The sequence below is a fragment of the Talpa europaea genome (genome assembly GCF_964194135.1).
Source record: "Talpa europaea genome assembly, chromosome: 11".
In the NCBI taxonomy this organism is placed as follows: domain Eukaryota; kingdom Metazoa; phylum Chordata; class Mammalia; order Eulipotyphla; family Talpidae; genus Talpa; species Talpa europaea.
In genome coordinates, this window is record NC_140078.1 from 103,862,764 (window position 1) to 103,884,452 (window position 21,689).

At 61.9% G+C, this 21,689-nt stretch overlaps 1 protein-coding gene across 4 annotated transcripts in view; it reads right to left on the bottom strand.

Moving 5' to 3' along the window:
- Window positions 1–207: 207 nt before the first annotated feature.
- The window catches only part of CNTN4 (contactin 4), a gene marked incomplete at both ends in the record, with an annotated part of 224,911 nt that continues 203,429 nt past the window's right edge, over window positions 208–21,689 (bottom strand). Inside the window, 11 exons of one of the 4 annotated variants that reach the window (XM_084246781.1) lie at window positions 208–308; window positions 2,742–2,910; window positions 6,886–6,998; window positions 7,345–7,531; window positions 7,941–8,053; window positions 9,515–9,749; window positions 10,546–10,616; window positions 11,771–11,920; window positions 12,313–12,471; window positions 15,449–15,566; window positions 18,348–18,523. In XM_084246781.1, the coding sequence (XP_084102907.1) occupies window positions 208–308; window positions 2,742–2,910; window positions 6,886–6,998; window positions 7,345–7,531; window positions 7,941–8,053; window positions 9,515–9,749; window positions 10,546–10,616; window positions 11,771–11,920; window positions 12,313–12,471; window positions 15,449–15,566; window positions 18,348–18,523 (1,592 nt within the window). Of the gene's footprint in view, window positions 309–2,741; window positions 2,911–6,885; window positions 6,999–7,344; window positions 7,532–7,940; window positions 8,054–9,514; window positions 9,750–10,545; window positions 10,617–11,770; window positions 11,921–12,312; window positions 12,472–15,448; window positions 15,570–18,347; window positions 18,524–21,689 lie in introns of all 4 variants that reach the window. The other 3 variants (XM_084246780.1, XM_084246783.1, XM_084246782.1) reach the window with 3 other exon arrangements.

The following is a 21,689-nucleotide window of genomic DNA, read 5'->3' on the forward strand; positions in this document are numbered from 1 at the left end:
CATCGCAGAGTCTCCGAAGGGACACCAGACAAAGCTAGGTCTGCTCTGAGGAAGTACTGTGTAGCGCCATTCCTAAAGAAACGAAAAACATTTTTTCCCCAGTAATAAGACGTACCCGAGTGACAGCATCGCTTAGGACTGGGCGTCTCCGAAACCGCCAGCTCGCGTGGCTTACATGACAACAGCAAGTCCTCCCGACGGCGATCGTCACAAGCTGGACCTGGCTGTGAGGGAGATCATGATGGTGCTGATGGCCGACAGCGTGCAGGCGTGGGGGGCGGACGGCCCGGCCCCCCGCGCGTAGGCGTCTGCAAGAGAGCACAGGCCTCAGCAGCCCCCCGGGAACCCGCCCGGCGGGCACCTGGGAGACACCCCCCCCCCAGCACGGAACACCCCCGGGCTCCTGGCGGCCTGAGGACAGACGCTCTGCCAGCGACGCAGAAGCAGAAGTCTCTCCTCCCTGGGAACCCCCTGGCACTGCGTGGGGCCCAGGGCGACGGGACTCGGCATCTTAGGAACACCCAGGGGTCTCGGGCACGGCTGTGACACCATGGGAAGGGGGGCCCTGGGGCCCAGGCGAGGAGGGGAGCTGAGGTCACCCCGCGGCGCACGGCTGAGTTGGCGCCCCAGGTCTAGGTGGGCCCTTTCCTTCCCGATGGACACGCTCCGCCTTGCCCGACGTTTTCCCGCGGGCCTGTGTGTTCACAGCGAGCGGCCACCAGCTGTCGCTTGGGGCTCCTTCCAGACTGGATGATCTTTGATAACAAAATGGAGACTCGCGAGGGGCCTCTCGCCGACGTACACCGCTATCGCCGCCGGGGTGAGGTTTTGAGTGAATGAAGCCGAAGTAGTATGAGGTCAGACGGAACAAAGTGAGGTAAATCCACCCCAAATCAAGCCCCTCCCGCTGGGTGCTGTGGTCTAGGGATTATTTCCACCTCTGCCCGTAAATCGGCTTCCCTTTCAGCAAGAGTTAGAGCCTTTACTCCGGCAAGGCGCGGATCCCGAGCACCAGCACGCCTCCAGCGCGCCCACGCGAGCCCGTCTGGGGCGCGTCACTCCTGAGTTGGGAGCCTGCGGGGCCTGGGCCCCCGGCGCGGTCCTGTCTGCCTGCCTCCCCCGCCAAGGCTGCTGGGGGCGAGGGGCAAGGTGAGGGGCCCAAGGGTGGGCGGACACTCCCCCGGTGTTTTTACAGACACCACGCCCATCCCATGCCGAGGCCTCAGGCGCCAAGAGCTGAGCTTCCGGCTCGCCCTGAGCCTGACTCCTGCGGGGGGCTGCTGAGAACCGGGAAGGAGCTTAGCGGCCACGCTCAGCTGACAACTGGGCCCGCGCGTTCCGGCTCTCTCTGGCTTCCCCAGCTCTGACTGGCACCCGGCACGTGGAGACCTGGAGAGACTCGCCGCGACACTGGGAAGAGATGCCAGTGACAGACACGTGCGTGGGGTGGCTGCTCCTGGCCTGGGCAGGGACGGTGGCAGCCACTCTCCTGGCCCCGTGTTGGATTGCGGGGCACATTCTGACTCTCTCCTTCTGTCCCGGCTTTCTGGGACCTGCCTACCCTTTCTTGTGGCTCCCGGCAGAAGGAAACTGAGACTGGCGGCAAGCTTTCGGGCCTCAGCGGTCTGCTTCAGGCCAAACCTGTTTGGCTGGACGTTTGCCCACGAAGGGCTGGGTAATTTTTGGTGTCCTTGGCCAGCCTCCCTCTCTCTCTCTCAACATGCCAGTTCTGTTTAGTGTCTTTCACACTGAGCGTTGGCTTCCTTTGCCCTTATACGTGCGGGTGGCCACACCTGGTTCAGAACGTGTGCCCCCTTAACAGAATGTTCTCTCTGTTACTACTTGAAAAGTCCCATCTCCACCTTCACTGGAACAGCCAGTTAAATTCAGAGGCCAGATGAGCTCTCACTGGACATCGAATGACCATCTTTTCTTTTTATTGTGGCAAAACACACACAAAGCTCACACCTGAACTGTATCAGGTGTACAAGCCAGCGTTTAAATTGCACCTCGCTCCTGTGCCACCAGCACTGCTGTCTAGTTCCAGACTTTCCCATCACCCTAAATGAAAGCCAGGGCCCAGTAAGCCACAAATCATGCCTCTGGCGAGTCCTGGCCAGTGACTAACCTGATTTCTGCTTCCCCGGGTCTGCCTATCCTGTTTTTTTCCTTCAAGTAAATGACAACTCACAGCCACAAAAAATAACATGCTGTGGAGATGCTTGCAAACAGGACCAGAAAAGCAGGACTGGATGCATGTGCTGAAAAACTAACACTTGCATGCTCTCCGCCCTCTTTGGAAAGAAAGAAGCCGGGGACTGTCAAAGCGCTCTGCGCAGGCGCTGCACACACTCGGAGTAAGCAGCTGGGCCGGCATCCCCAGGCGGACGCTGAGAGGCGCAGCTTCCCGGGCCGCTGTACCCCCGTTTGCAAGAACCCCGCCTGCTCCTCCTGCTGCTCACGCTCTGGCTTTCTCAGCTATCATTCTGGGTTGTCTGCAGTCCCCAGGGGTCTGGGGGGCGGCATATGAGCTTAGTTGATTTTTGAGTGGCAACCCACCGAATCAGTCAAAACCAGCCAAGGTGCGTTTTGCCTAGAGCCCCCGTGAGCAGCTGGGGCTCTGAGGACAGCTGCCTGCCGCCGCCCCGGGCCTTCTTCTGGGCTTCTGCCTGTCCTGCCCTGAGATGGGGCGTGCGGCGAGGTGGCACAGTGAGGGGAGAGGGAGGGGCGGGCATTCTTACTTGATATCTTTGGAATTCGAATTTGCTGGCTGCTGCTTCCATCCCCTCCGTCGCTGAATGGCTTGATCTCGATGATATAGTCCTCATCAAAAGGCAAAGACAGCTCCACCGACGTTCTGTTGGTCTCAATGACAGACGTGCTGCTCTGCCTGCTCCACCTGTACAGGACCTGCCAAGATAGGGCCGGGTCACCTGCGTCCTTGTCAGGCCCCGCCAGGGAGCGAGCCCAGGTCCGTGGCCCTCAGGTGGGTGACATGAGGGCGAGCTGTTGGGCAGAGGGCAGGCCGCAGACGGTCCGTCTTGGCTGCTGGGCCACAGAGAGGCCAATGAGCAAGGGGTGAGGGCTGCAGGGGTCCCTATGCTGCCTGGCCTACATGACCTCTGACCAGGTTGGGAACTGGAGCCTCCCCCAGGACATGGGGAGCTGGAGGACACTCCAGGGTCCACTATGTGACCATGGTCGCCAGGCTGACCACCACACAGGCTCCTAAGTCCCCTGCATATTTTGGGGGAGCAGGGCCCAAGACGGCACAGAGCTGGGCAGCAGCAGGACAAGGGCGCTGCACAGGCAGCCCTAACCTGCAGCCACAGGCGCCTGCAGCGTCCCCCACAGCCCACTAGGCAGGGAAGGTGGGGGTGGGGCTCGGGAGCCTGGTGGGGTCTGGTCCAGGGCTCAGACCCGGGCTGGTGCGAGGGTCGCCTGGAAGGGCCCGTCCCGAGACTCTGATCAGGACGCTGCACGTTCTAACTAGCTCGCGGCCTCGCCACCGTCCAGGGACCCCGCTGTGAGCCCTGGGCGGCCCACCCTGCCCTGGAGCAACCTGGATCGAGGCTGGAGTCGGGAGTCACGCTGCCTTCACAAGCAAAGCAAAAGTCATAAAACTCCCCGAAAATGGGTTAGGCCCCCATTTGTTCCCTGGCATTCCATCACCTTAATTTATGTCTCCCTCACACTAGGCGGAAAACAATTTCCTTAAGGTGGGAAGATTCATAAGCGTCCCCGTCCGCGTCCAGGGTCTCCAGAGCTGCGGCGGTGTCAGGCCGGCCCCTCGCGAACCATCAGCTTCGAATAAATCCTGGGCGCTTGAGGGAGGCCCAGGGCCTGCCACGGCCCCGCGGAGGCCCGGCTGAGGGGAGCAGGGACACAGCTGGCTCGGAGGGATAAATTGCTTCTTGGATTTACCTCTGGTCCTCACCAGAGCTCGGGGGATCCAACACGTTTCAGACCCAAATCCGCAAGAGTCAGCTCCAGGGAGAGCAGCCCCTCCCAGCACTGCTCGCGGCGGCCGGGGCGGAGCTGGGGCTGTAGAAGCTGCACTGACGCCCACTCGGATCAGGGGGCTGACGTCAGACTTCAGGCCTCGCTTGCCTGGCGTGAGGTCCTGGGAGAGGCAGCGAGCGTGGGTGTGGGGAGAGCGGCAGCAAGAGGAACTGCTCACGGCGGGCTTGGGCGCTGGGCCGAGCACGGTGACAGACAGTTGCCGTCCTCACGTCCACCACGAGGGGCCTGAGGCTGAGACGCAGGTCACTGGCCACGGGGCCCGGGGCGCGGCGGGGGAGCCGGCGCTCCCACAGCTAGGACTGACCGGGCCTGTGTGGGCCGCCGCTTCCCTCTCTGGTCTCTGCCTTCACGAGTGCGCGCCAGGGGCTCGCCGAGCGCGTGTCACTTTGACCCCGATGGCGCCACGGCGTTAAGTCTTTGCCGTTTTCTTTCCAGGTCGACGTCAACATTAAAAACACAAGACTGTGCGTGAAAAAAAACGGGTTCTACTGAAAAACTGGAGGAAAAAATGGAGCCACACTGGGCTCCACTCCCAGCGGCAAGGAGCTGCTGCCTCTGTCACAGTTCCACGCATGGCCATGTCCACGCTCTCCACGCGCCCATCTCCCACGCTGGCACGCGCCTGGCGCGGGGCCTCTGCACATCTGCTGACGTGTGGCGCTCTCCCTCAGAGAGCTGCGCTCATGCCTGCTCCTTTCCTCACGGCCCACGCGAGAGGCCACATCCTGAAGAGGCAGCTCTGGCTTCATATCAGGAGCAAGTCTGCTGGTCTGCCCCCGTCCCTCACACGGGCTGTCGCTCCCACGCGGCGCCCCTGGGCAGAGCAGCTCGGAGGCTGCAGGGACCACCGGGGCCATGTTGCTGCCCTCTGGTGCCGGGTCTGGGGCATGCTCTGTCACATGTGCCACTGCGCAAGCAGACCTCGATGTTCTCCCCACAAGGAGAAGTGGGGTGATGGGACTGGGCGGGGGTGGGGGTGCTAGTTAACTCTGTGTTGGAGGGCTGGAGGCCATTTTGCAATGCCCCGACGTTCCCTGTGATGGCATCTCCACAAAGCTGGGACGAGGCCGGCTCTGTGGAGGACGCACGTCAGCTAGACTCTGTGCCAGCTTCTTCCTCTGGCGCGCTGCACCCGTGGCTGCCCCACTGGGGGTTACTGCGAGGCTAAGTGAGCCACCACCCGGGGCTCTTGGTGCACGCAGCCCTTGGCACACGTGCTTGGCACTTGTTGTAGGGGCCAAGTCAGCATCACCCACTTGGGTGCCCTGGGGGCGCGGGGGCCCTGCAGGGGAAGTACACTGGTGGCTGATGCCAGACGCGCTCTCCTTAGCTCGAGGGTCATAAAGTGGCTCGTGGATTTGTAGGGACAGAACATTCTGGGTCTTCGACTTTCCAAAGCCAACTTCTTTCTGACCATGAAGCTCCTTCCCCGTCTCCCCTCTGATGAGGCGCCGTCTGGCCTGGAAGGAGCCACCTGCACTCACAGGCTGAGGGGCTGCGCCTGGGGTTCTCGCTGAGCTAACCATCTTCCTGCGCCCCCCTTGGTGGCTCTCTGCCCCTGGGCTTGATTTCAGCACCAGCTGAGTTAGCCGTTCCCTCACAGACCTCGTGCCCCTTTCTCGGGGCCCCTGGGGCGGTTGGTGGCTCGATGCGCTCGCTCTGTCGACCTGAAGTCGTCATGGGGCCAAGGGGGCCGCTGCAGGGTGGACCTTGGGGCTCCCTCGAAGCCGCATGTCTGTGGTGGCCCCCACACCTGGACCGGGAGGGCCCCAAGGGCAGGCGGCTGACCGCCCACGCTGCACCCCTCAGCAGCAGCAGTCAGCCAATGCCTGCTTCCCACGATGGAGAACCCCTCATCTGCGGGGTACCCACGTTCGCAGGGCCCGGGCAGCTACAAGGCGCACCTGAGCCAGCTTCACCCCACATGGCCTTCCCTGGGGGACAGAGCACGCTCCCTCCCCTACCAGCCCCTTCAGTCCCTGCAGTGGTGCCCGCGCCTCTGGGCTTCTCCAGTTGCTTCAGCCAATGAGCCTTCGTTCCTGCCTTCGTGCCTCACACGTTTTCGGGGTCAGCTTCTCCACGCCTGCAGGGCCCCGGGGTGTGGCCGCCTCTCCCCCACGGCAGACGCGGTCTCTTCCCTCCGACTCTGAGGGGTCTGAGTGGACTGGTGCTCTGCTTGGCCCTCGTGGAGGGCGGCGCCCTGCAGGGAGCCTGCCGGCCCCCATGGCCACGCTGGGAGGAAGCCCAGACCGCCCTGTGCAGGCGTGAGCCACCTGCTAGCCACCCCGACACCCAGGGGCCTGCGGGTCACGCGACCTTGAAGGGGCGCCCCTGCCCCTGTCCAGAGTGCTGACCCAGTTTGGGGCAGGTTCTGAGGCCCCAAACACACAACAGCAGAAGGTGACAGAATACCCGCGACTCTCCAGATCAGGGGCGGCTCTGCAAAGACAGGCTGGCCTGTGGGTCAGGCAAATGGGTTTTCTGAAAAGACCCGTTTCTCATCCTGCATGAACAGCCCCTAAGCGGGGGAGGGACAGACGGGTGAACCATTGACATCAAGTGATGATTGTTGATTGAAAATGTCAAACGACCGAGACAAGCACAAAACAGAGCTGCAGGAGGAGCGTCCAGAAGGGGCTCTTCATGCCCTCTGGAGAGCCCCCTCCCCTCCCCCGGGGCCCGAGTCACTTCTGAGGGACTCAGTCTGGCGGGGAGTCGAGACGGCTCTCCAAGGCCTGGCACACTCTGGAAGGCTTGGGCCCCGGCTCCGGGCTGGGGGAGCAGGTGTGGCGGGGGGGGGGGGGGGACTCTGGCGCCCCCACCCAGCAGCGCCAGGCACCCTGGCAGAAGGGAAGGACCTACTTTGTATCCTCTCACTTGCGACTCGTTAGCCAGGGCCGTCACTTGGTCCCAGGTCAGGATGATCTTAGAGTCTGACGAATTCCACGTGATATTTCCGGGGGGCTGACTTGGCGCTATAAAAAAAAAATTAAGATATACGAAGTCACAGATTATTAAGCCTCGATGGATTCTGAGGAACATCTCCTTACTGGAAGCGGAGAGCAGAAGCAATTTAATGGGCTGCTGCACTAATATGTGTCTTCAAGGTCACTCAGATCTGACGAGATGCAGCGCTGCAAATGGAAAAGATGCAGCTGGCCGCCTAACTCTCAGCGCTAGGGGAGCGGCCCTTCCCGGGGGCAGCATTTCTCTGTCTCCTGGAGCCACGGCTTCTGCACGGGCTCTACAGGGTCACTTAAAGGGCAAGGGCGCAGGTAAATCAGAATCCCCATAATGACAGCAAGTAGTGGGGGGGCTCACGTGGCTTCCGGGTGGTCACGTTGACCGTGGCGCTGGACGGGCCGGGGCCCGCGGAGTTGTAGGCCCTCACGGCCAGGTGGTACAGCGCGCTGCCTTGCAAGTTGGTGATTTTGGTTGATGTCTGATTGCCGAACGTCCGTATCTTTCTAGCGTTTTCTTCCTTGTCCTCATGTCTCCAGTATTTAACCTGGGAAACGACAAGGAGCGCTAGGAAATCACGGCCCTCGGGGGGATTTCCAGCATCTCCAGGGGACAGATCTTCACGACGCGCTCGCTGGCCGGGCCAGTTTTGCACAGGCAGAGCCTGGGGCCGGGCCCGCTCTAGCCTGCGCGCTCTCGTCCATGTGGGGAGCGAGGAACCGCCCGGCGGCCTCCCCTTTGCTTTAAGGCCGAGCAACTGTGCACGTCGGGTGTCAGTCATCCTACAGGTGCCTTGGACCTGCACCTGTCTTTGCAAGGCCTCCCGGGGGTGCGGGGAAGGGTGGGCTCCCCGAGGAACACCAGCTCCCTCCACACGGCCGGAAGCTGGCCCGGAACACGCCCGTCCAAGTGGAATGGAGGTCCGTTCCCCACCCTGGCCTCGGAGCGGGGCTCACCTCGTAGCCCTGTATCCGGCCTCTGCTCTTCTCCATGGGGGACGCCCAGAAAACCTCGATGTCGGTGGCAGACAGGCTTCTGGCGAAGATGCTGGCTGGTGGCTTGGTGGGCTCTGCGGGCGAGAGCAGAAGAGCTGTCCCCAGGGGCTTCCCGGCACCCCTCACCAGGCGCAGGATCGCCGCAGTGACGAAGACCCAACGCCTCGTTACAGAGCAGCCCTGGGCTGGGGGATGGGGGGGCAAGACCTGCCCGCAGCCTGGTTCAAGCCGGGCAGGTGGAGGGAGCGGCCCGGACTGCCTGGGCTTAAGCACCAAGTTTGCATCACCAGTGAGGCCCCATTCTCAGGGGGAGGCGGGCCAGGAGTCAGCTGCCCCGCCAGCTCAGGAGCGCCCCCTGCAGGCCTCTCGCGCCGCGCAAGCCTGGCCGACAGCGAGGGCCCCCCCAGTGCAAACCAAGACTCTGCCCCATGGAGTGTGGCCGGAGCCGGGCAGTGTTTGTGCATCTCAACATCTTCCTCAACATCTTCCTCCCCGCAGCCTCTCTGAGGAAACGCCGGCTGTGCCAAGAGCACGGCCGCTCACGGCAAGCTGGGTTTGGTCTGATAGGTGTGTTTCCCCCCACGGCTGCAGTGGACACAAAACCACAACATTGCTTTACAGGCTGACCAGAAACACTCACACGGGGTCAGCCGGTGCACCCCCTCCGGCAGGACACCCCGCCCGGGAACCTGGACAGGGCAGCCTCGGCGGCGCCCAGCCTGCCCACCTGTGCCGCGCCGGCGGACTCATGATCTATGGAGGGTCTGTGGGTTGTCCCCACTGAGACGCTAGTGACACCAAAATGAGGAGCACAGGGCTGTCCCCCCAGAACGCGCCTCAGGGAGGATGCAAGACTGACACTCCCCAGGAGCAAGCCAGGGAGTGGGGGCCCCGCAGGGCGCCAGGGCCCAGGGCAGCGAGCTCACCACTCGGCCGGCCTGTGAGGGGACAGGAGGCCTGGGGTCCTCACATTCAGCAGGCATGTGCTGGGCGGGGGGCTGCGGAGCGGGATGGGGAGGGACAGGGTCCTGGGGTGTGGCTCTGCATTGCTCCACTGTGACAGGGAGCAGGCAGGTTTGCGGGGTCTGGGGTGCCCCTCTCCCTGCTCTGTAACACGACTCTGCACCCAGCTGGCTCAGCTGGCCACACCGTTTGCACAGCCTGAGAGGACGAGGGGTTCCAGGCTCCCAGGGAGTGGGGAGCCCTTCGCGCAAGGACACTGGGGCAGGGAGCCTTCGCATTGCTTCACGACTCTCAGCACCAGAGACTGAGTGCAAGGCTAAGCCTGGGCTACACACGCAGCGGGGCTGGGGGGATGTGACTTGCATTTTCACATCCACTGAAAGGAATGAAACGAAATAGAACTTGCTGGAAGCAGGCACAGCCTCTGCACAGGGAGGAAGGTCTTCCACGCCGCTGGAGAGCTTGGCCTCTGCGATGGGGTAGAGACCGGCTCGAGGGGTCGCTGCCCTCTCAGGAGACAGCATGCGGGTCTGGGCTCCGCCGGGGCGGACCCGGGCTCCGGGGGCGCTTACCTTCGTCTGCAGAGTAGATGACAGTGACGGGGCTGAAGGGGCCCTCCCCCTTGTTGTTGTAGACGCCCACCTTCACCTCGAAGGGGGAGAAGGGGCGCACGCTCTCGTTCCTGAACACGTATCTGCAGGCATCGGCTGAGGCCAGCACCGTCAGCATCCAGGTGGTCTGGCCGTAGGGCCGGAAGGCCACCACATAGCCGAAGCCCCTCCCGTTCTGCAGCTCCTCGGGGACCGTCTGGGGGGGGGGGGAGGGGGCTTCAGAAACCGCATCGAGCTGTGAGCGCCCTCCCAGCCCCGCCCAGCAGCCTTTCTGCTTCACTTAGCCCCCCTCTTATTCTGGGTTTTGTCAAGCCTTAAACTTGGGGCGAGCCCCCAGACATTCACGAGCAACAGGAGCAGGTGCAGGAAAACTCCCTGGCCGTGGGGGAGGGGGCTGGCTCCCTGGGGTCAGCCTCACCCAGGGCGCTGGTCCTGGCTATGAGGACATGGGACAGTGGGCCTAAGAACCAGCATTTCCGGCAAGCACCACGTGCCAGGACCTTCTCCAGGGCCAGAGAGACACAAGGTCTCGTGGAAGAAGTAAGACCGGGTCCCTCCCAGCACCTCCCGGAAGCCGGCTGGGGGAGGGGCTGCCGGCCCCGCCGGGGGAGAATCCCGCCATCTAGAATCCTTCAGAAACACCCGGAGCCCTTGCTAACATGCCCCCCTCCTCTCAAAATCAATTTAAAAAAAAAATGGCCAGCGGCCTTCCTCCAGGTTGTTTAAAAGGTATCTCATATCAGACTCCAGCGGCAAGTCAGTTGCCAGGGAATCGAGCTGGGCCACAGGACCTACTGCTGGCCATGCTGGATTGGACTAGAGCGCCATCGTGGTGGGCAGCCTCACCCTCCCCTGCCAGCCACGCGCCGAGAGAGGGGTCCCTGCAGGCCTGGGGATTTAGCTGCTTAAAACCAAGAGGAAGCTTCCAGGCCTGCTTGATATGGAGGACGTGGCCTAGAAGGACACCAGCCCTTTCGTCCTGTGACCATTACCTCCCAGGTGATGACCAGCTCGGACTTGCTGCCTCCCCCACCGCTGACGTTGGCGGGCGTGACCTCAGGCACTGCGCAGGAGACAACACAGGCGCGTTGGGGGGTGAAGTCGACCAGCCCGGGAGGGCTGCCTGGACGAGGGGCTGCACATCTTAATTGTCTGAGATCAGAGCCGTGTGGTCGGGGCCCAAGGCTCGGCTCTGGGAAGTGAGCCCCACCGAGAACTGGCAGCTGGCGCCCCGTCCCCCGCCCCGGGGTCCCCCGCCCCGTGGCTCAGTTTCGTCCCTGGAGGCCTGTCTGGGCCGGACCAGGAAAGGACAAGAGGGCCCTGATCTGGGAGGCCTCCATCAGCCATGCGTGGGACCCGCAGAGGCAGGGACCAGCTGGAAGGAGGCATGGGGGGGGGGGCAGCACGTGGCAGACAGGCGGGCATGGAGCAGTGCAGAGGCTGCCCTGGGGGCGAGCGTGCCGAGGCAGGGTGGCCCCGGGGAGCCCTGGCTCATGGTCCTTAGCCGCTTGCATGCCCAGTTTTCTCTGTGGAAGGAGGGGCAGTGAGCCGGCTTCCCACCTGCGGCCCCTGGGAGGGCCCCTGAGCTTACAGCTGGGGACAGCGTGGGACGGGCCGCCATCACGTCTATGAGCAGCGCCTCCCGCCGTGTGTGGCTGGGCGAGACGTGTGTCTGGGTTGGATGCGGGGAAATAGGTGAGGGCGGGTTTTGTCTAAGAGGAGAGTCGGGGTCCCCATGTGCTCCGGGACCTGCTCTTCCTCCCACAGCTGCACGGCTCCTTGCAGCTGGTCTGTGCCCCCCGCTTCCCACGGGAGAGGCCCTGGCTCGTCAGGTGCGCCCACGGATGGGCCCGAGCGAATGGCAGGACCCAGGAGCTCAGTTTCTGGGGAGGGAGGAGCCCGAGAGCTCTCGCTAGGGGTTCTGAGGAGCTGTTTCCAATTTGCATGAGTGATTTCCGTGCCATTCCCGGAAACGGGGCGTGAGCGTTTTCTTTTGCGTCACCCTGATGGGGAAGCGTGGCGACAGCCGGCCACGAGGGAGGGGGCGGCGCTGGGAGGACACGGACTCTCGCTGGACACAGGGCCCGGGAGACCAAGGGCCTCCATGAAGCTGCTGCCGTGGGCTGGCAGCTCCCAGCTGGGTTTCTCAGGCATCGTAACCAAGGGGAGGGAGACGCGGCCGGGCCGGGGGGCGGGGCGCAGGCCGTGGGCACTCACGGGCCTCCTCTGTCCTGCGCTTCTCGGAGGGCCGGCTGGGCTCCCCGATCCCGATCGCGTTGGCGGCCACGACGCGGAACTCGTACTCCACCCAGGGGTTCAGGCCCACCACGGCGGCGGTGAGTGTCCTCCCATCGACGAGCTCCGGGACTGGGAGACACGAGGGGGCCGTTGGCTGGGGTGCGGGGACCCCGCGGAGCGGGTTGCGGGGGGGACATGGTCATCTTCCCGAGAGCCCGGCCAGCCGCCCGCTGGCGACTGAGGTGCCACACCCTGGTGCGTCTGTCTACAACCGAAGCACTTGTGGCCGTGCGCGAAGACAGACATGGCACCGGCACGGCAGACCCATCATTTCCCCGATGTCCCTGCCTGGGCGAGGCAAGAAACAAGCCCACGGAGCTGACCCGCAGGACACTAACATTCACCGTCTGCGGCCGAGACGGGAAGCGGGGCCATGGGGCTGCGCGGAGGAGAACCCCAATGCGGGGCTCGTGACCGGGTCCCTGCCCAGGAGCAGAGCCCGTGAGCCCCCAGCCCTTTACCTGTGCTAACCGCCTGCCAGCCCACGGAGAACGGGGTGCGGGCCTGGATGACGTACAGGGTGACGGGGCTGTGGTTGTCCAGCCCGGGCCTCCAGGACAGCTGGGCGGTGGTGTCTGTGATCTCATCGATGGTCACGGCCTCGGGGGGGCCTGGGGGGCCTGGGTAGATCAGGAGCTTCAGAGGAGGAGCGATGGGCCCAGAGGCGCAGCAGACCACCCCACCACCCCGCCACCCCCGCCCGCACCCCTGCCCAGAGCCCGGTCTTTCCCGGGCCCCCAAATTATGGAGGCGTATGGGACAGGTGCCTTCCCTCTAGGGCTCACGGGAAAACGGAAAAACGAACAGGGAAACAGAATCACAGCAGAGGGTCTGCTAAGGGAGAGTACCCGGCACCATGGGCCCAAATTCATGAACCCAGACATCCCCTGGGTTCCCCGACGGGTCCAGCCCCATGAACTGGGGCTATAGTGAAGACACACGAAGATGAGAATCTTCTGGAAAGTCACTTCTATCACTGATGCTGTGGGTTTTAGCAGAACGGCCTCCAGAACCTCGAGGGGGGAGGCAGCCTGCCGGAGGTGCTGGGCCGGCCCACCCGAGCTCTCCTGGACACTGCGTGTTCTCGGGCTGCCCCGAGAACGGGCCCACAGGGCCAACAAGCTGCAGCCATTTCTTGACTAAGCTGGAGCCAAAGCCACCGTCTGCATTCCCTCGAGTCACAGAGGTATTTTTCTTCTTGTCCTGAAGGTCACTGTCCCTGACCACACACTTCCACCTTGCCATGGACGACACTGCAGGCCATCGGGGGCCTGGGCATCACCATGCAGGAGCAGGGCGGCGGCTGGTGGGGAGCGAGGCACCTGCAGCACCTGCAGCACCTGCAGCACCGCAGGGAGACCAGCCCAGCCCGGGGAGCCAGCACGTCCACAGGAGCTGACGCCCGGGGCAGCTGGGGAGACAAAATGACCCCCATCCTGCCGCTCCACAGCACAGGACAGTCCTGGGGGCTGAGCCTGGATGCCGGGATCTGCCAGCACCAAACTGGGTCAGCTGGGGGCAGTGAGAAAGGCCTGGTGGGGCACCACAAAGGCTCCTGCTGTTCCTGAAGACCATCCGGAGACCCCAGCCAGAGCCCTTTGGGGAGGCCTCAGCCTCTCACTCACAGACGCTGGGTGGGACTGTCACGGCCCCTCCCGCTGGGGGACGGAGTGCCCGGAGGCCTGTGTGCTGGGCTGGCTCATGTCCCTGGCAGTGTCTCGGCCTGCGGCGGAGGTCCCCATGGGGCCAGGCCGCCTCTGGTCTCCAGCCCGGGTGATCTGGAAGATGCCTGTTCTCCCCGGCATTGCCTTTGGGATGGACGCGCCTTCCAGGCCTAACATGTAGCATCGTGAGGAGAAGGCTCCCTCCACACCCCTGGGGCACCGCTGCTGAGATGAGTCTGCGCCCAGTACAGGCAGTGGACAGAGGGAGCTGTGTGGGCCCAGACCACGGTGTCTAGGCTCGATGGGCTGCGCTGGACCAGCGTTTCCTGTCTCTGGGGCAAGTTGGGTTGCCCTTTCAAAATGACCGGACACTGGTCTGTCCCTCAGCACTGCATGCTGCGCTCAGGGGTCCCCAGGGGAGCCTGCCCTGGGCAGCGGAGGGGACGGAGCTTTGATGCTGGTGTGTGGCCTGGGCCGGGCAGCAGCCCCAGCACCACCAGAGGGCTTTCAAGTAAACCGGCAGGCCCCATGGAACCAAGGAGGCCGCGAGCCCGGAGGCTGGCCAGAGGCCAGCACAGCCGCTGCCTGCGTGTCCTCTGTGGACGCCAGCAAGGGCACAGCCGGGTGAGAGAGTGGAGGCTGCTGGCTTAAAATGGCACATTAATTTATTGGCCTTATTAACTGATGAGACTAGATTTTCTTTTAGACTGCGTTTGCAAATTCCTCTTGGTATTTAATGTTATTTTCCGTGAAATGAAGTATACAATATCATTTAAGAACTTCAAGTATTACTGATTTAAATATTTATTAGTCTAATTTATTGGTGTTTAAACTGCTGATCTGAACATTATCCTAATTAAATAGAGGATAAATTTTCAGCAAAAGAATTCTTTTGTCCCCAAGGGGAGCACAGACCAGTGTCGGTGTGTTTTTAAATGGAGATAAACACGCTTCCAGGAGCTGTTCTGTGCAGCTGCACCCGCGGTGAAGGCTGATTTTGGGGGGAAGGGCAGTTCCAGGCCTTCTCCGTGCCATCCCTGACAGGGCTTGGAGGCACTTCAGAAGCAGGGGGCACGAGAGCTGCTTTCCTGTAAGCTCTCAACATCGGCCAAGTCCAACATCCCCCTCCCGAGACACCCCCTCCTACACCCGCCGTCCAGGACCGCCCTGCGCTCCTGGATTGCCCGGGGTCTTATTTTCCTGCCTTCAAAGATCTGCTGGTCACAGCCCCCTAAGCACTGGCCACTCGGGGTCCCGATGAGGGAGACGCAGCCACAGGCGCCTCCGCCGCTTGGCTTTGGCCTCCCTGGGAGGCCGCGTGTGCCGGGCCTGTGCGTGCACGGACACGCTGCTCTAGGCTCTCGTGCAAAAACACCCTCGGCAGCCTGTGCTTTCCGCCTGGGCTGGGGGCCCATGGCCCCAGACTGAGGCCGGCCACGCGGGGTCATTTCTACCCCGACTCTCCATTCTTCACTCCATCCCTGGACTCGGGCGTGTTTCCCTCGAGAGCCGCCCGTCAGGAGCTGAGCAGAGGTGTGAGCTTTATAGCAAAGGGAGCCTGGGGAAAGCGGAGGTTTCACTGGAGCCCCTGCCACCCTCGCCCACGACGGCGCGTCAGGCCGGAGGACACACATGGTGACCCTCAAATCCCGCCGGGTCATTTGCTTTTGTGAACCTGAAGTTATTCGAGAAAGTCCTATCAGCTCCCCCAGCAGCATCGGGGTGCTCGGCCCCCGCAGCCTTTCCAGGATGAGGGGAGGGACCGGGTGGCCCTCGCTGACCAGGAGGAACGTGGGACACCCGCGTGGACTCCCCACCGGGCCAGGGCACAGGGTCCGGCTTCTGCCGGCCTCCCCCATTACTCTGACGCCCTGAGGCCTCGAGAGCCCCGTGGGAGCAGGTGGGACACGCCGCAGGGACGAGCCGGCCGTACCTCGCACGATCAGGGCCGCGGCTGCGGACAGCTGGTCCACGCTGGTCTGCACCGAGCACACGTACTTGCCGGCGTGCTTCAGCTGGATGTTGCGGATCATCAGGTCGCCTGCCGAGTCCTGCTGAGAGGGGACAGGGCGGCTACGGTCACTTCCCAATGAGCCCCGAAATCCACACCCATGGGAGGGGCGCCGTGCCACGGGGTGTCAGGGCCGGGAGGAGATGGCGCCGCCCCCGGGGGAGACGGAGCCCGGTGCGGGCCCAGCGTGGCGGCTGCCGGGCTGCTTTGCGGCATCCGGGGCCTGCTGACCACCCCGGCCTGTGAGGAGACAGGGCCCCCAGGCTCGGGCGCGCTGCACCGGGACCCTCCTGAGCACGGCGAAGCTGCCCATCTCACCGGCACTGGCGACATTACCAGCTTTCTTTGGGCAGCACCCATGTCACAGGCGCTATCTGTAACTCAAGAGGATTTTTTTTTTTTTAACCTGAAAGCGCCTTATGTAACAGGGGGGTTCTCCTCCAGACCGACTCTGCACAGGCGAGCCTGCAGGTGCTCAGTACTAGCACGACAATTGTTGACCTATTTCTCAGAGTTTCTGTGAGGATCATGGAGCTGATACATATGAAAATGTTTGCTAAATGATTACACACTTTACAGACACAAGGACTCACCACCACCACCACCCAAGGCTTCTTTACCCCGGAATTTCGTTGGCAAGGACTCTGCACATAGGTTCAAACAAACACAAAATGTGCCTCACGGGGTATGCAGGGAGAGTGGGAAGCAGCACTGGTTGTAAGGACGTGCCTGCTCTATCTCAGTAATGCATCTTACTCATCACGGGCCTGAAGGCCCACAAAGCTCGCTGCAGCCTGGAGCTCTCAGGGCACAGCAACCTGCTCACGGACCCTGGCGACAGCAGGGTTTCGAGGGCGCTCTCTTTACGTACATATTATGTTCAGACTTGTGTTTTTAAAGTAAAGTGAAACAGGGCCTCCCTGGTGGTGTAAGGGGTTAAGCACCACACTAGGAAGCAATCCACAGCCACCGCAGCACGAGTTTGATCCCTGGCCAGGGAGCTGCCCACATGGCACAGCAGACTCTCCTGTCTCCCCGCTGCTCCCCTCAGCAGTGGGTTTCAGTGGATCTGCCTGTTCTGCTCCCCACTCTGTCTCTTGGGAATCCTCTCACCCCCCATCTCTGGCCTGCCCCCCCAGCTCTTGTATGCATAAATAAATAAATCTTAAGAAAAAATAAAGTGAAACAAAGAAAAACTTCAATCAGGGGTGAGGTCAGGGTCTCACGGGAGACTGCAAGGACCCGCTCTCGCCCCAACAGCATGAACACCTGCATTTACGCTTCTACTGAGGAGCACACACGGCCCTGCTCACCCCACCCCCGCCACGTCCCCGGCTCCCTGTGGTCTGGTCTGTCCCTGCAGTGCACCTGGAGGCCATCGGAGGACCACGGAATCACGACGACAGATCTAGCCAGGCCACTGCCCCAGTCCGCCAGGGGACAGGAGCCGGGCAATGGCCGGACTGCAGAGCAGCACCTGTCACCTCTCCTGTCAAGTCCTGGGTCTACAGAGGCTTCCAGAAAACGTGCCAGCGCCACTAGGGGGTCTGCCCGCACAACGGCACTGACTGGCGGGCACCTGTCATGATGGGTCCCACCTGTCCCGGCCGGCTGGTGCCCGCGCCGCACGGGGCGAGAATGCAGGAGCCAGAGCCGGCGGCTTCAGCGCACAGCAAATGTTCTGCCTTTGCAGACTTAATTGATGAAGTGCCTTATGAAGTTTTTCTCAATTTATATGTTCCTTTATAAAAATCAGCACTGCCCTTCCTTCAACAATGCAACCTTCAAGTTGATCGTCCTCTCGCGGGGGGCATCTGGCTGTGGTCCTTTCTAGATGCCAAGGCGTTTAGTGCCTTCAGGGAGCTCGGGAGGAGATAATCTCCTTACTTGGCCAAGGTGAAGAGGCTCAGCCCCATCAAAGGGCTCCAAAGTGGTTAATATCGGCAGTTCCGTCCACCCTCCCTCGACCAGGGTCTCAAGAGAGAATGGCGAATGGCCCGAGGCAGCCGCTGGGGTCCTGGGCCAGCGCCTCTCCCACGCTCGGGTACGGTCTCCATCACGCACGTCCGGGGGGACAGAGAACACGGTCTGACTCGTGAGAGGCTGAGAAAGGCGTGGGGGGTGCAAGGGCAGCGCTGGCACGGAGCGGTGGCGAGCCGGCCCGCGGACAGCCTCGGGGACGCGAGCCCTTTCCTCACATGGGGGAGATGCGGCGGGGAGCTGGGCCCGGGCAGGGGTGTCCTCTGCCCTGGCTCTGGTCCCAGCCCCCACGGGCAGGGCAGCCAGACTGCGCCAGTGCTGGCGGCGGCGGGGCTGGTGAGGGCGGAGCAAGTTTTTGAAAACGATCACGACAGACTCAAACCGTTTCCAGGTCCACGTGCTCTTCCTCTTCCTGGCGCGCGCTCGCCGAGGGCGTGGGGTCATGGAGAGCGGAGCACCCGGGCTCAAGGAAGAGCCGGCATGGCAGGGGCGCGGGCGTCTAAGAGGAGCACCGGGGCTCCGGCTGCAGCCCTGGCCCCCGGCCTCACGCTCTTCCCTGGGGCCCGTGGAGCTGCGTCCCGGGCAGCTGGGAGGCCAGGGCAGGCCTGGGCTGGGGCGCTGACCTGGAGGGAGGGCGGGGTGAAGGAGGTTGCTCCTGGGGTTTGTTGGTCTGGGGTATGCGCTGCATTAGCTGGTCAGGGTCTCAGCCGTGTCATCACCCGACGACGGCAGGCCCCCCCCCCCCCCGCGTCTCCGGAACTGGGCCCTGGAGGTAGCGCTGGCGTCCCTCCGGGCAGCTCAGCCGCCGCGCCCTCCCGGACGGCTGGGCAGAGACACTTACCCCCCCGACTCTCTCGAAGTGGTCTCCGTCCCTGTCGAAGTCTATGAGGTGGCCGTTGAAGAGCCACGTGAACACGATGTCCAGCGAGTGGTCGTGGGTCACCTGGCAGGGCAGCACGATGCTCTCCCCGACGGTCACGTCCATGCTGGCCGGGGGCACCATCACCCTGGTGGGATCTGGGGAGGAACCGGAAGGCAACCCGTGAGCTTTCCTGACACAAACCCAGAATGCCCGACCCGGCGGAACGAGCGCCCTGCGCCCGCTGACTTCCGCTCGGCAGCTGCCGTCCTCCGGGGTCCTCGGGGAACCGGCTCAGGCCAGAGGGCATTTTAACGAGAGCAGATGAGGCAGCCCTCATGCGAACCGGGGAGGTAGGAACCGTGGGGGCGCCCCGCGGAGGACAGGGGAGGTTCTGGGCCTTCTCTCTAAACTGCGCTCCGCCAGCTCCTCCTCACCCCTTTTCAAGCCGACGCGCCACTGCACCCGAGGGCGAGCCCCCGGAACACCCACGTAACGGGGGCTTCTCGGGCTTTGCTTTTCCCTCGGGAATGCGGTGAATATTAAGTACAGGGAATTTAGAAAATTCAGGCAATTTAATAAACCAAACCAACCAACACGAGCCCTGCTCACTCCTGCCAAGCAGACCAACCCCCACCTTCACGTGGGACGTGTCGCTCCCCAGTCTTTGTGGTTCATGGGTTCTGTTTCGTGTTTTGCATCGTGTAAGTGCGCAGGACTGTCTCCTCCCACTTAACGCTGGGTCAGTGTACACTCTCAGCTGCATGCCTGCAAGCTGCACAGAGTGCTACAATGCTTATACTCTGAACCATTTTGAAACAAGCAGGTATTTTAACAGAACTAATGTATGAATAGAATCACAAATCACCCTGTAAGACACATCTTGTCACAATGACACACGTTTGTTATTAACATCTTGAAAGTCAGGCCTGCTCAGTTGTACTAAGCTCACCCTTACACTACAGTGCCAGCTGGAGGACGGGCGCGCTTAGCTGAGGCAGCATGAGCTCCGCCACTATCTCCACACCCTGCGGTCTCTCAGTTTTCACTGCGTCACAATTTCATACATGGTGTCAGAAAGCACCACGGTGAAAAGCATTTGACTTACATACATATAAAGCTCCTCTAAATGCTTAAAGAATGCAAGTCAACGACGTTCCCGAAGTTTCTCTGTGCTAAACCAAGCCAACCCAAGCAAATGAACCATAACAAAGAAGATAAATCAAGAGCACAGAACCTAATAAAAGGCCACGGATTAATTCCCCCCTCACCCCAGGACGTTTCCGGCTGCGGGCTCTGTCAGCGTTCATTAAGCGAACCCCTGAGATTAAGGCCTCGGCTGGGAAGTCTGAAGCATCTTGTAGGAGTCGTTTGATGGGTCTTGCTTTTGGCAGTTGGCACTAAAACCGCCCCTTAATAGAACACGGGCGACGGTTTTCCACCCTCCATCCCAACCACGGAACACAAACTGCTCAGCCCTTAGTGTCCACCAGTGGACCCCAGCGTCCACCTCGGATTAAGCCCCAGTGCTGGGGTACACTGGGTTGTTCCCCAGAGTAAGAAAAGATGGTGAAAGTGGACAGGCGTGCCATAGCCCTTGCTGGACAAGGGGTGTCCACGACAGGAGCGGACACAGCTGGGGCACACCAGGGTGTTGTGAGTTACAGGGTCCCGTCAGCCCTGCGACGCCCGCTCCGTGGGGTAGACGCCAATGAGTTGAGAGCAAACCTCCTTGGAGTTATCCATAGCAAACCTGTAGCAACAGCCCCGATCTGACTTGGGCTGTCGCTGATCACTTCTGAGTTTCAACTTTCCTCATTTATAAAACAAGAGGAGAAAGGCGCATTCCTGGCTGGAGTCACAGGCCTCTGCGTCCTCTTGCTTGGCGAGATGCTGCCAAATGCTGCCACTGCACAGGGCTGTCCCCGGGTGCCCGCGAGTTACATTCCATTTCTATGGGGCCTCACTAGCTCGCTGGCTTATCCACCAGCAGGCTCTGGTGCCGGGGCCACCCCGGGGGCTGCGGGGCACGGTGGAGCCTGTGCTTCTCCGCTGCGCCAGCCACTCATGCGATTTCAGGTTCTTACCAAGCAGGCCCCACTGTCGCCCCACTCGGGAGCTGGGGGGCTGACGACCAGCATGTGGAAAACACCACACGGTCCACAAGCCCCCCGGGGACAAGGCCAAGGGCCCCGCGCTGGGCGAAGACGGCTCAGTGGGAACTTTCTGCCTGCGATGCTGTGCTGGCCCCGCGCTCACTCACTGACGGGGGCAGCGTGCAGAGCCCGGCTCACGCATCTCCGCTGCCCTCCTCCCGGCGAGTCTGCGTGAGCAGCACACGGGGCGGGTGGCTGGCGACCCCGGGGCCATTCACCAAGGACCAGGGCAGCTCCCCGCATGGAGCCTGTGCCGGGCCAGTGCTGCGCCGGCGGCTGCCGGTTCATTAAGTAAGCGCTCGTCTCCCAGCGCGCTGCGCACCCTGACGCCCAAGAGTCCATGCAAAGCCAGCCATGAGGACACAGGCACACGCATGCACACATGTGTGCACCTGAGCAAGCACACCCACGACACACGCTCGTGCACACACGGCACAGTCTCCCGGGGCTGCAGAGCATTTCACTGGACCCGGAGCTGCTGGGTTTCTCCAGGGTCTGCTTGTGCGGGAATCTGGCTTCTGCACTGAGTTCTCATGCTTGTTCCTTGATTAATTTCCTTAAATTTGAATACAAACACTGTACACAAATAGACAGATGGCTTCCTCCAAACAAAACTGTCTCCCCTCCTTAGGTTTTAATTCATCAAGATCGAGAAGCGCCTATATTTACGACTTCTGTTCTGAAGGCTCGCGCTGCTATTGTTCTGTGCACGGAACTCTCCGGGGCAATTAGAACTCAAGATGTGAAGTGATGTCTGGATTTGGATGTAATTAAATAGTAGCAATAAGCAGGACCAGCAACACCTCTCCCTCCGCTTTCCTGCCTGTGGTGGGTTCACGCGGAGAGAATGATAAATTCAGAACGTCCGAGGATGGAGGCTGCGGAGCTACCTATCAGGCGCTGAACCTCCCAGAGCCAAATCGAGCCATGATTTTACTTCCTGTGCTGTTCCCATCATGTGTGCAGGGGAACCAAGTGCTTTGCTCTAAGGACCGTAACTACCTGTGCGAGTTAGTTACCAAACACGCCACTAATAATCTGGTCAACAATTAGAGGCGTAAACACCACCGCCGATTAATCCCAGTCATTTTAAGTTCTGACTTTCACGGCTCGTGCAAAGACGTCCCGACGTGGGCTTTCGTCTCGCGTAAACCCGAGCGCTGGCTGC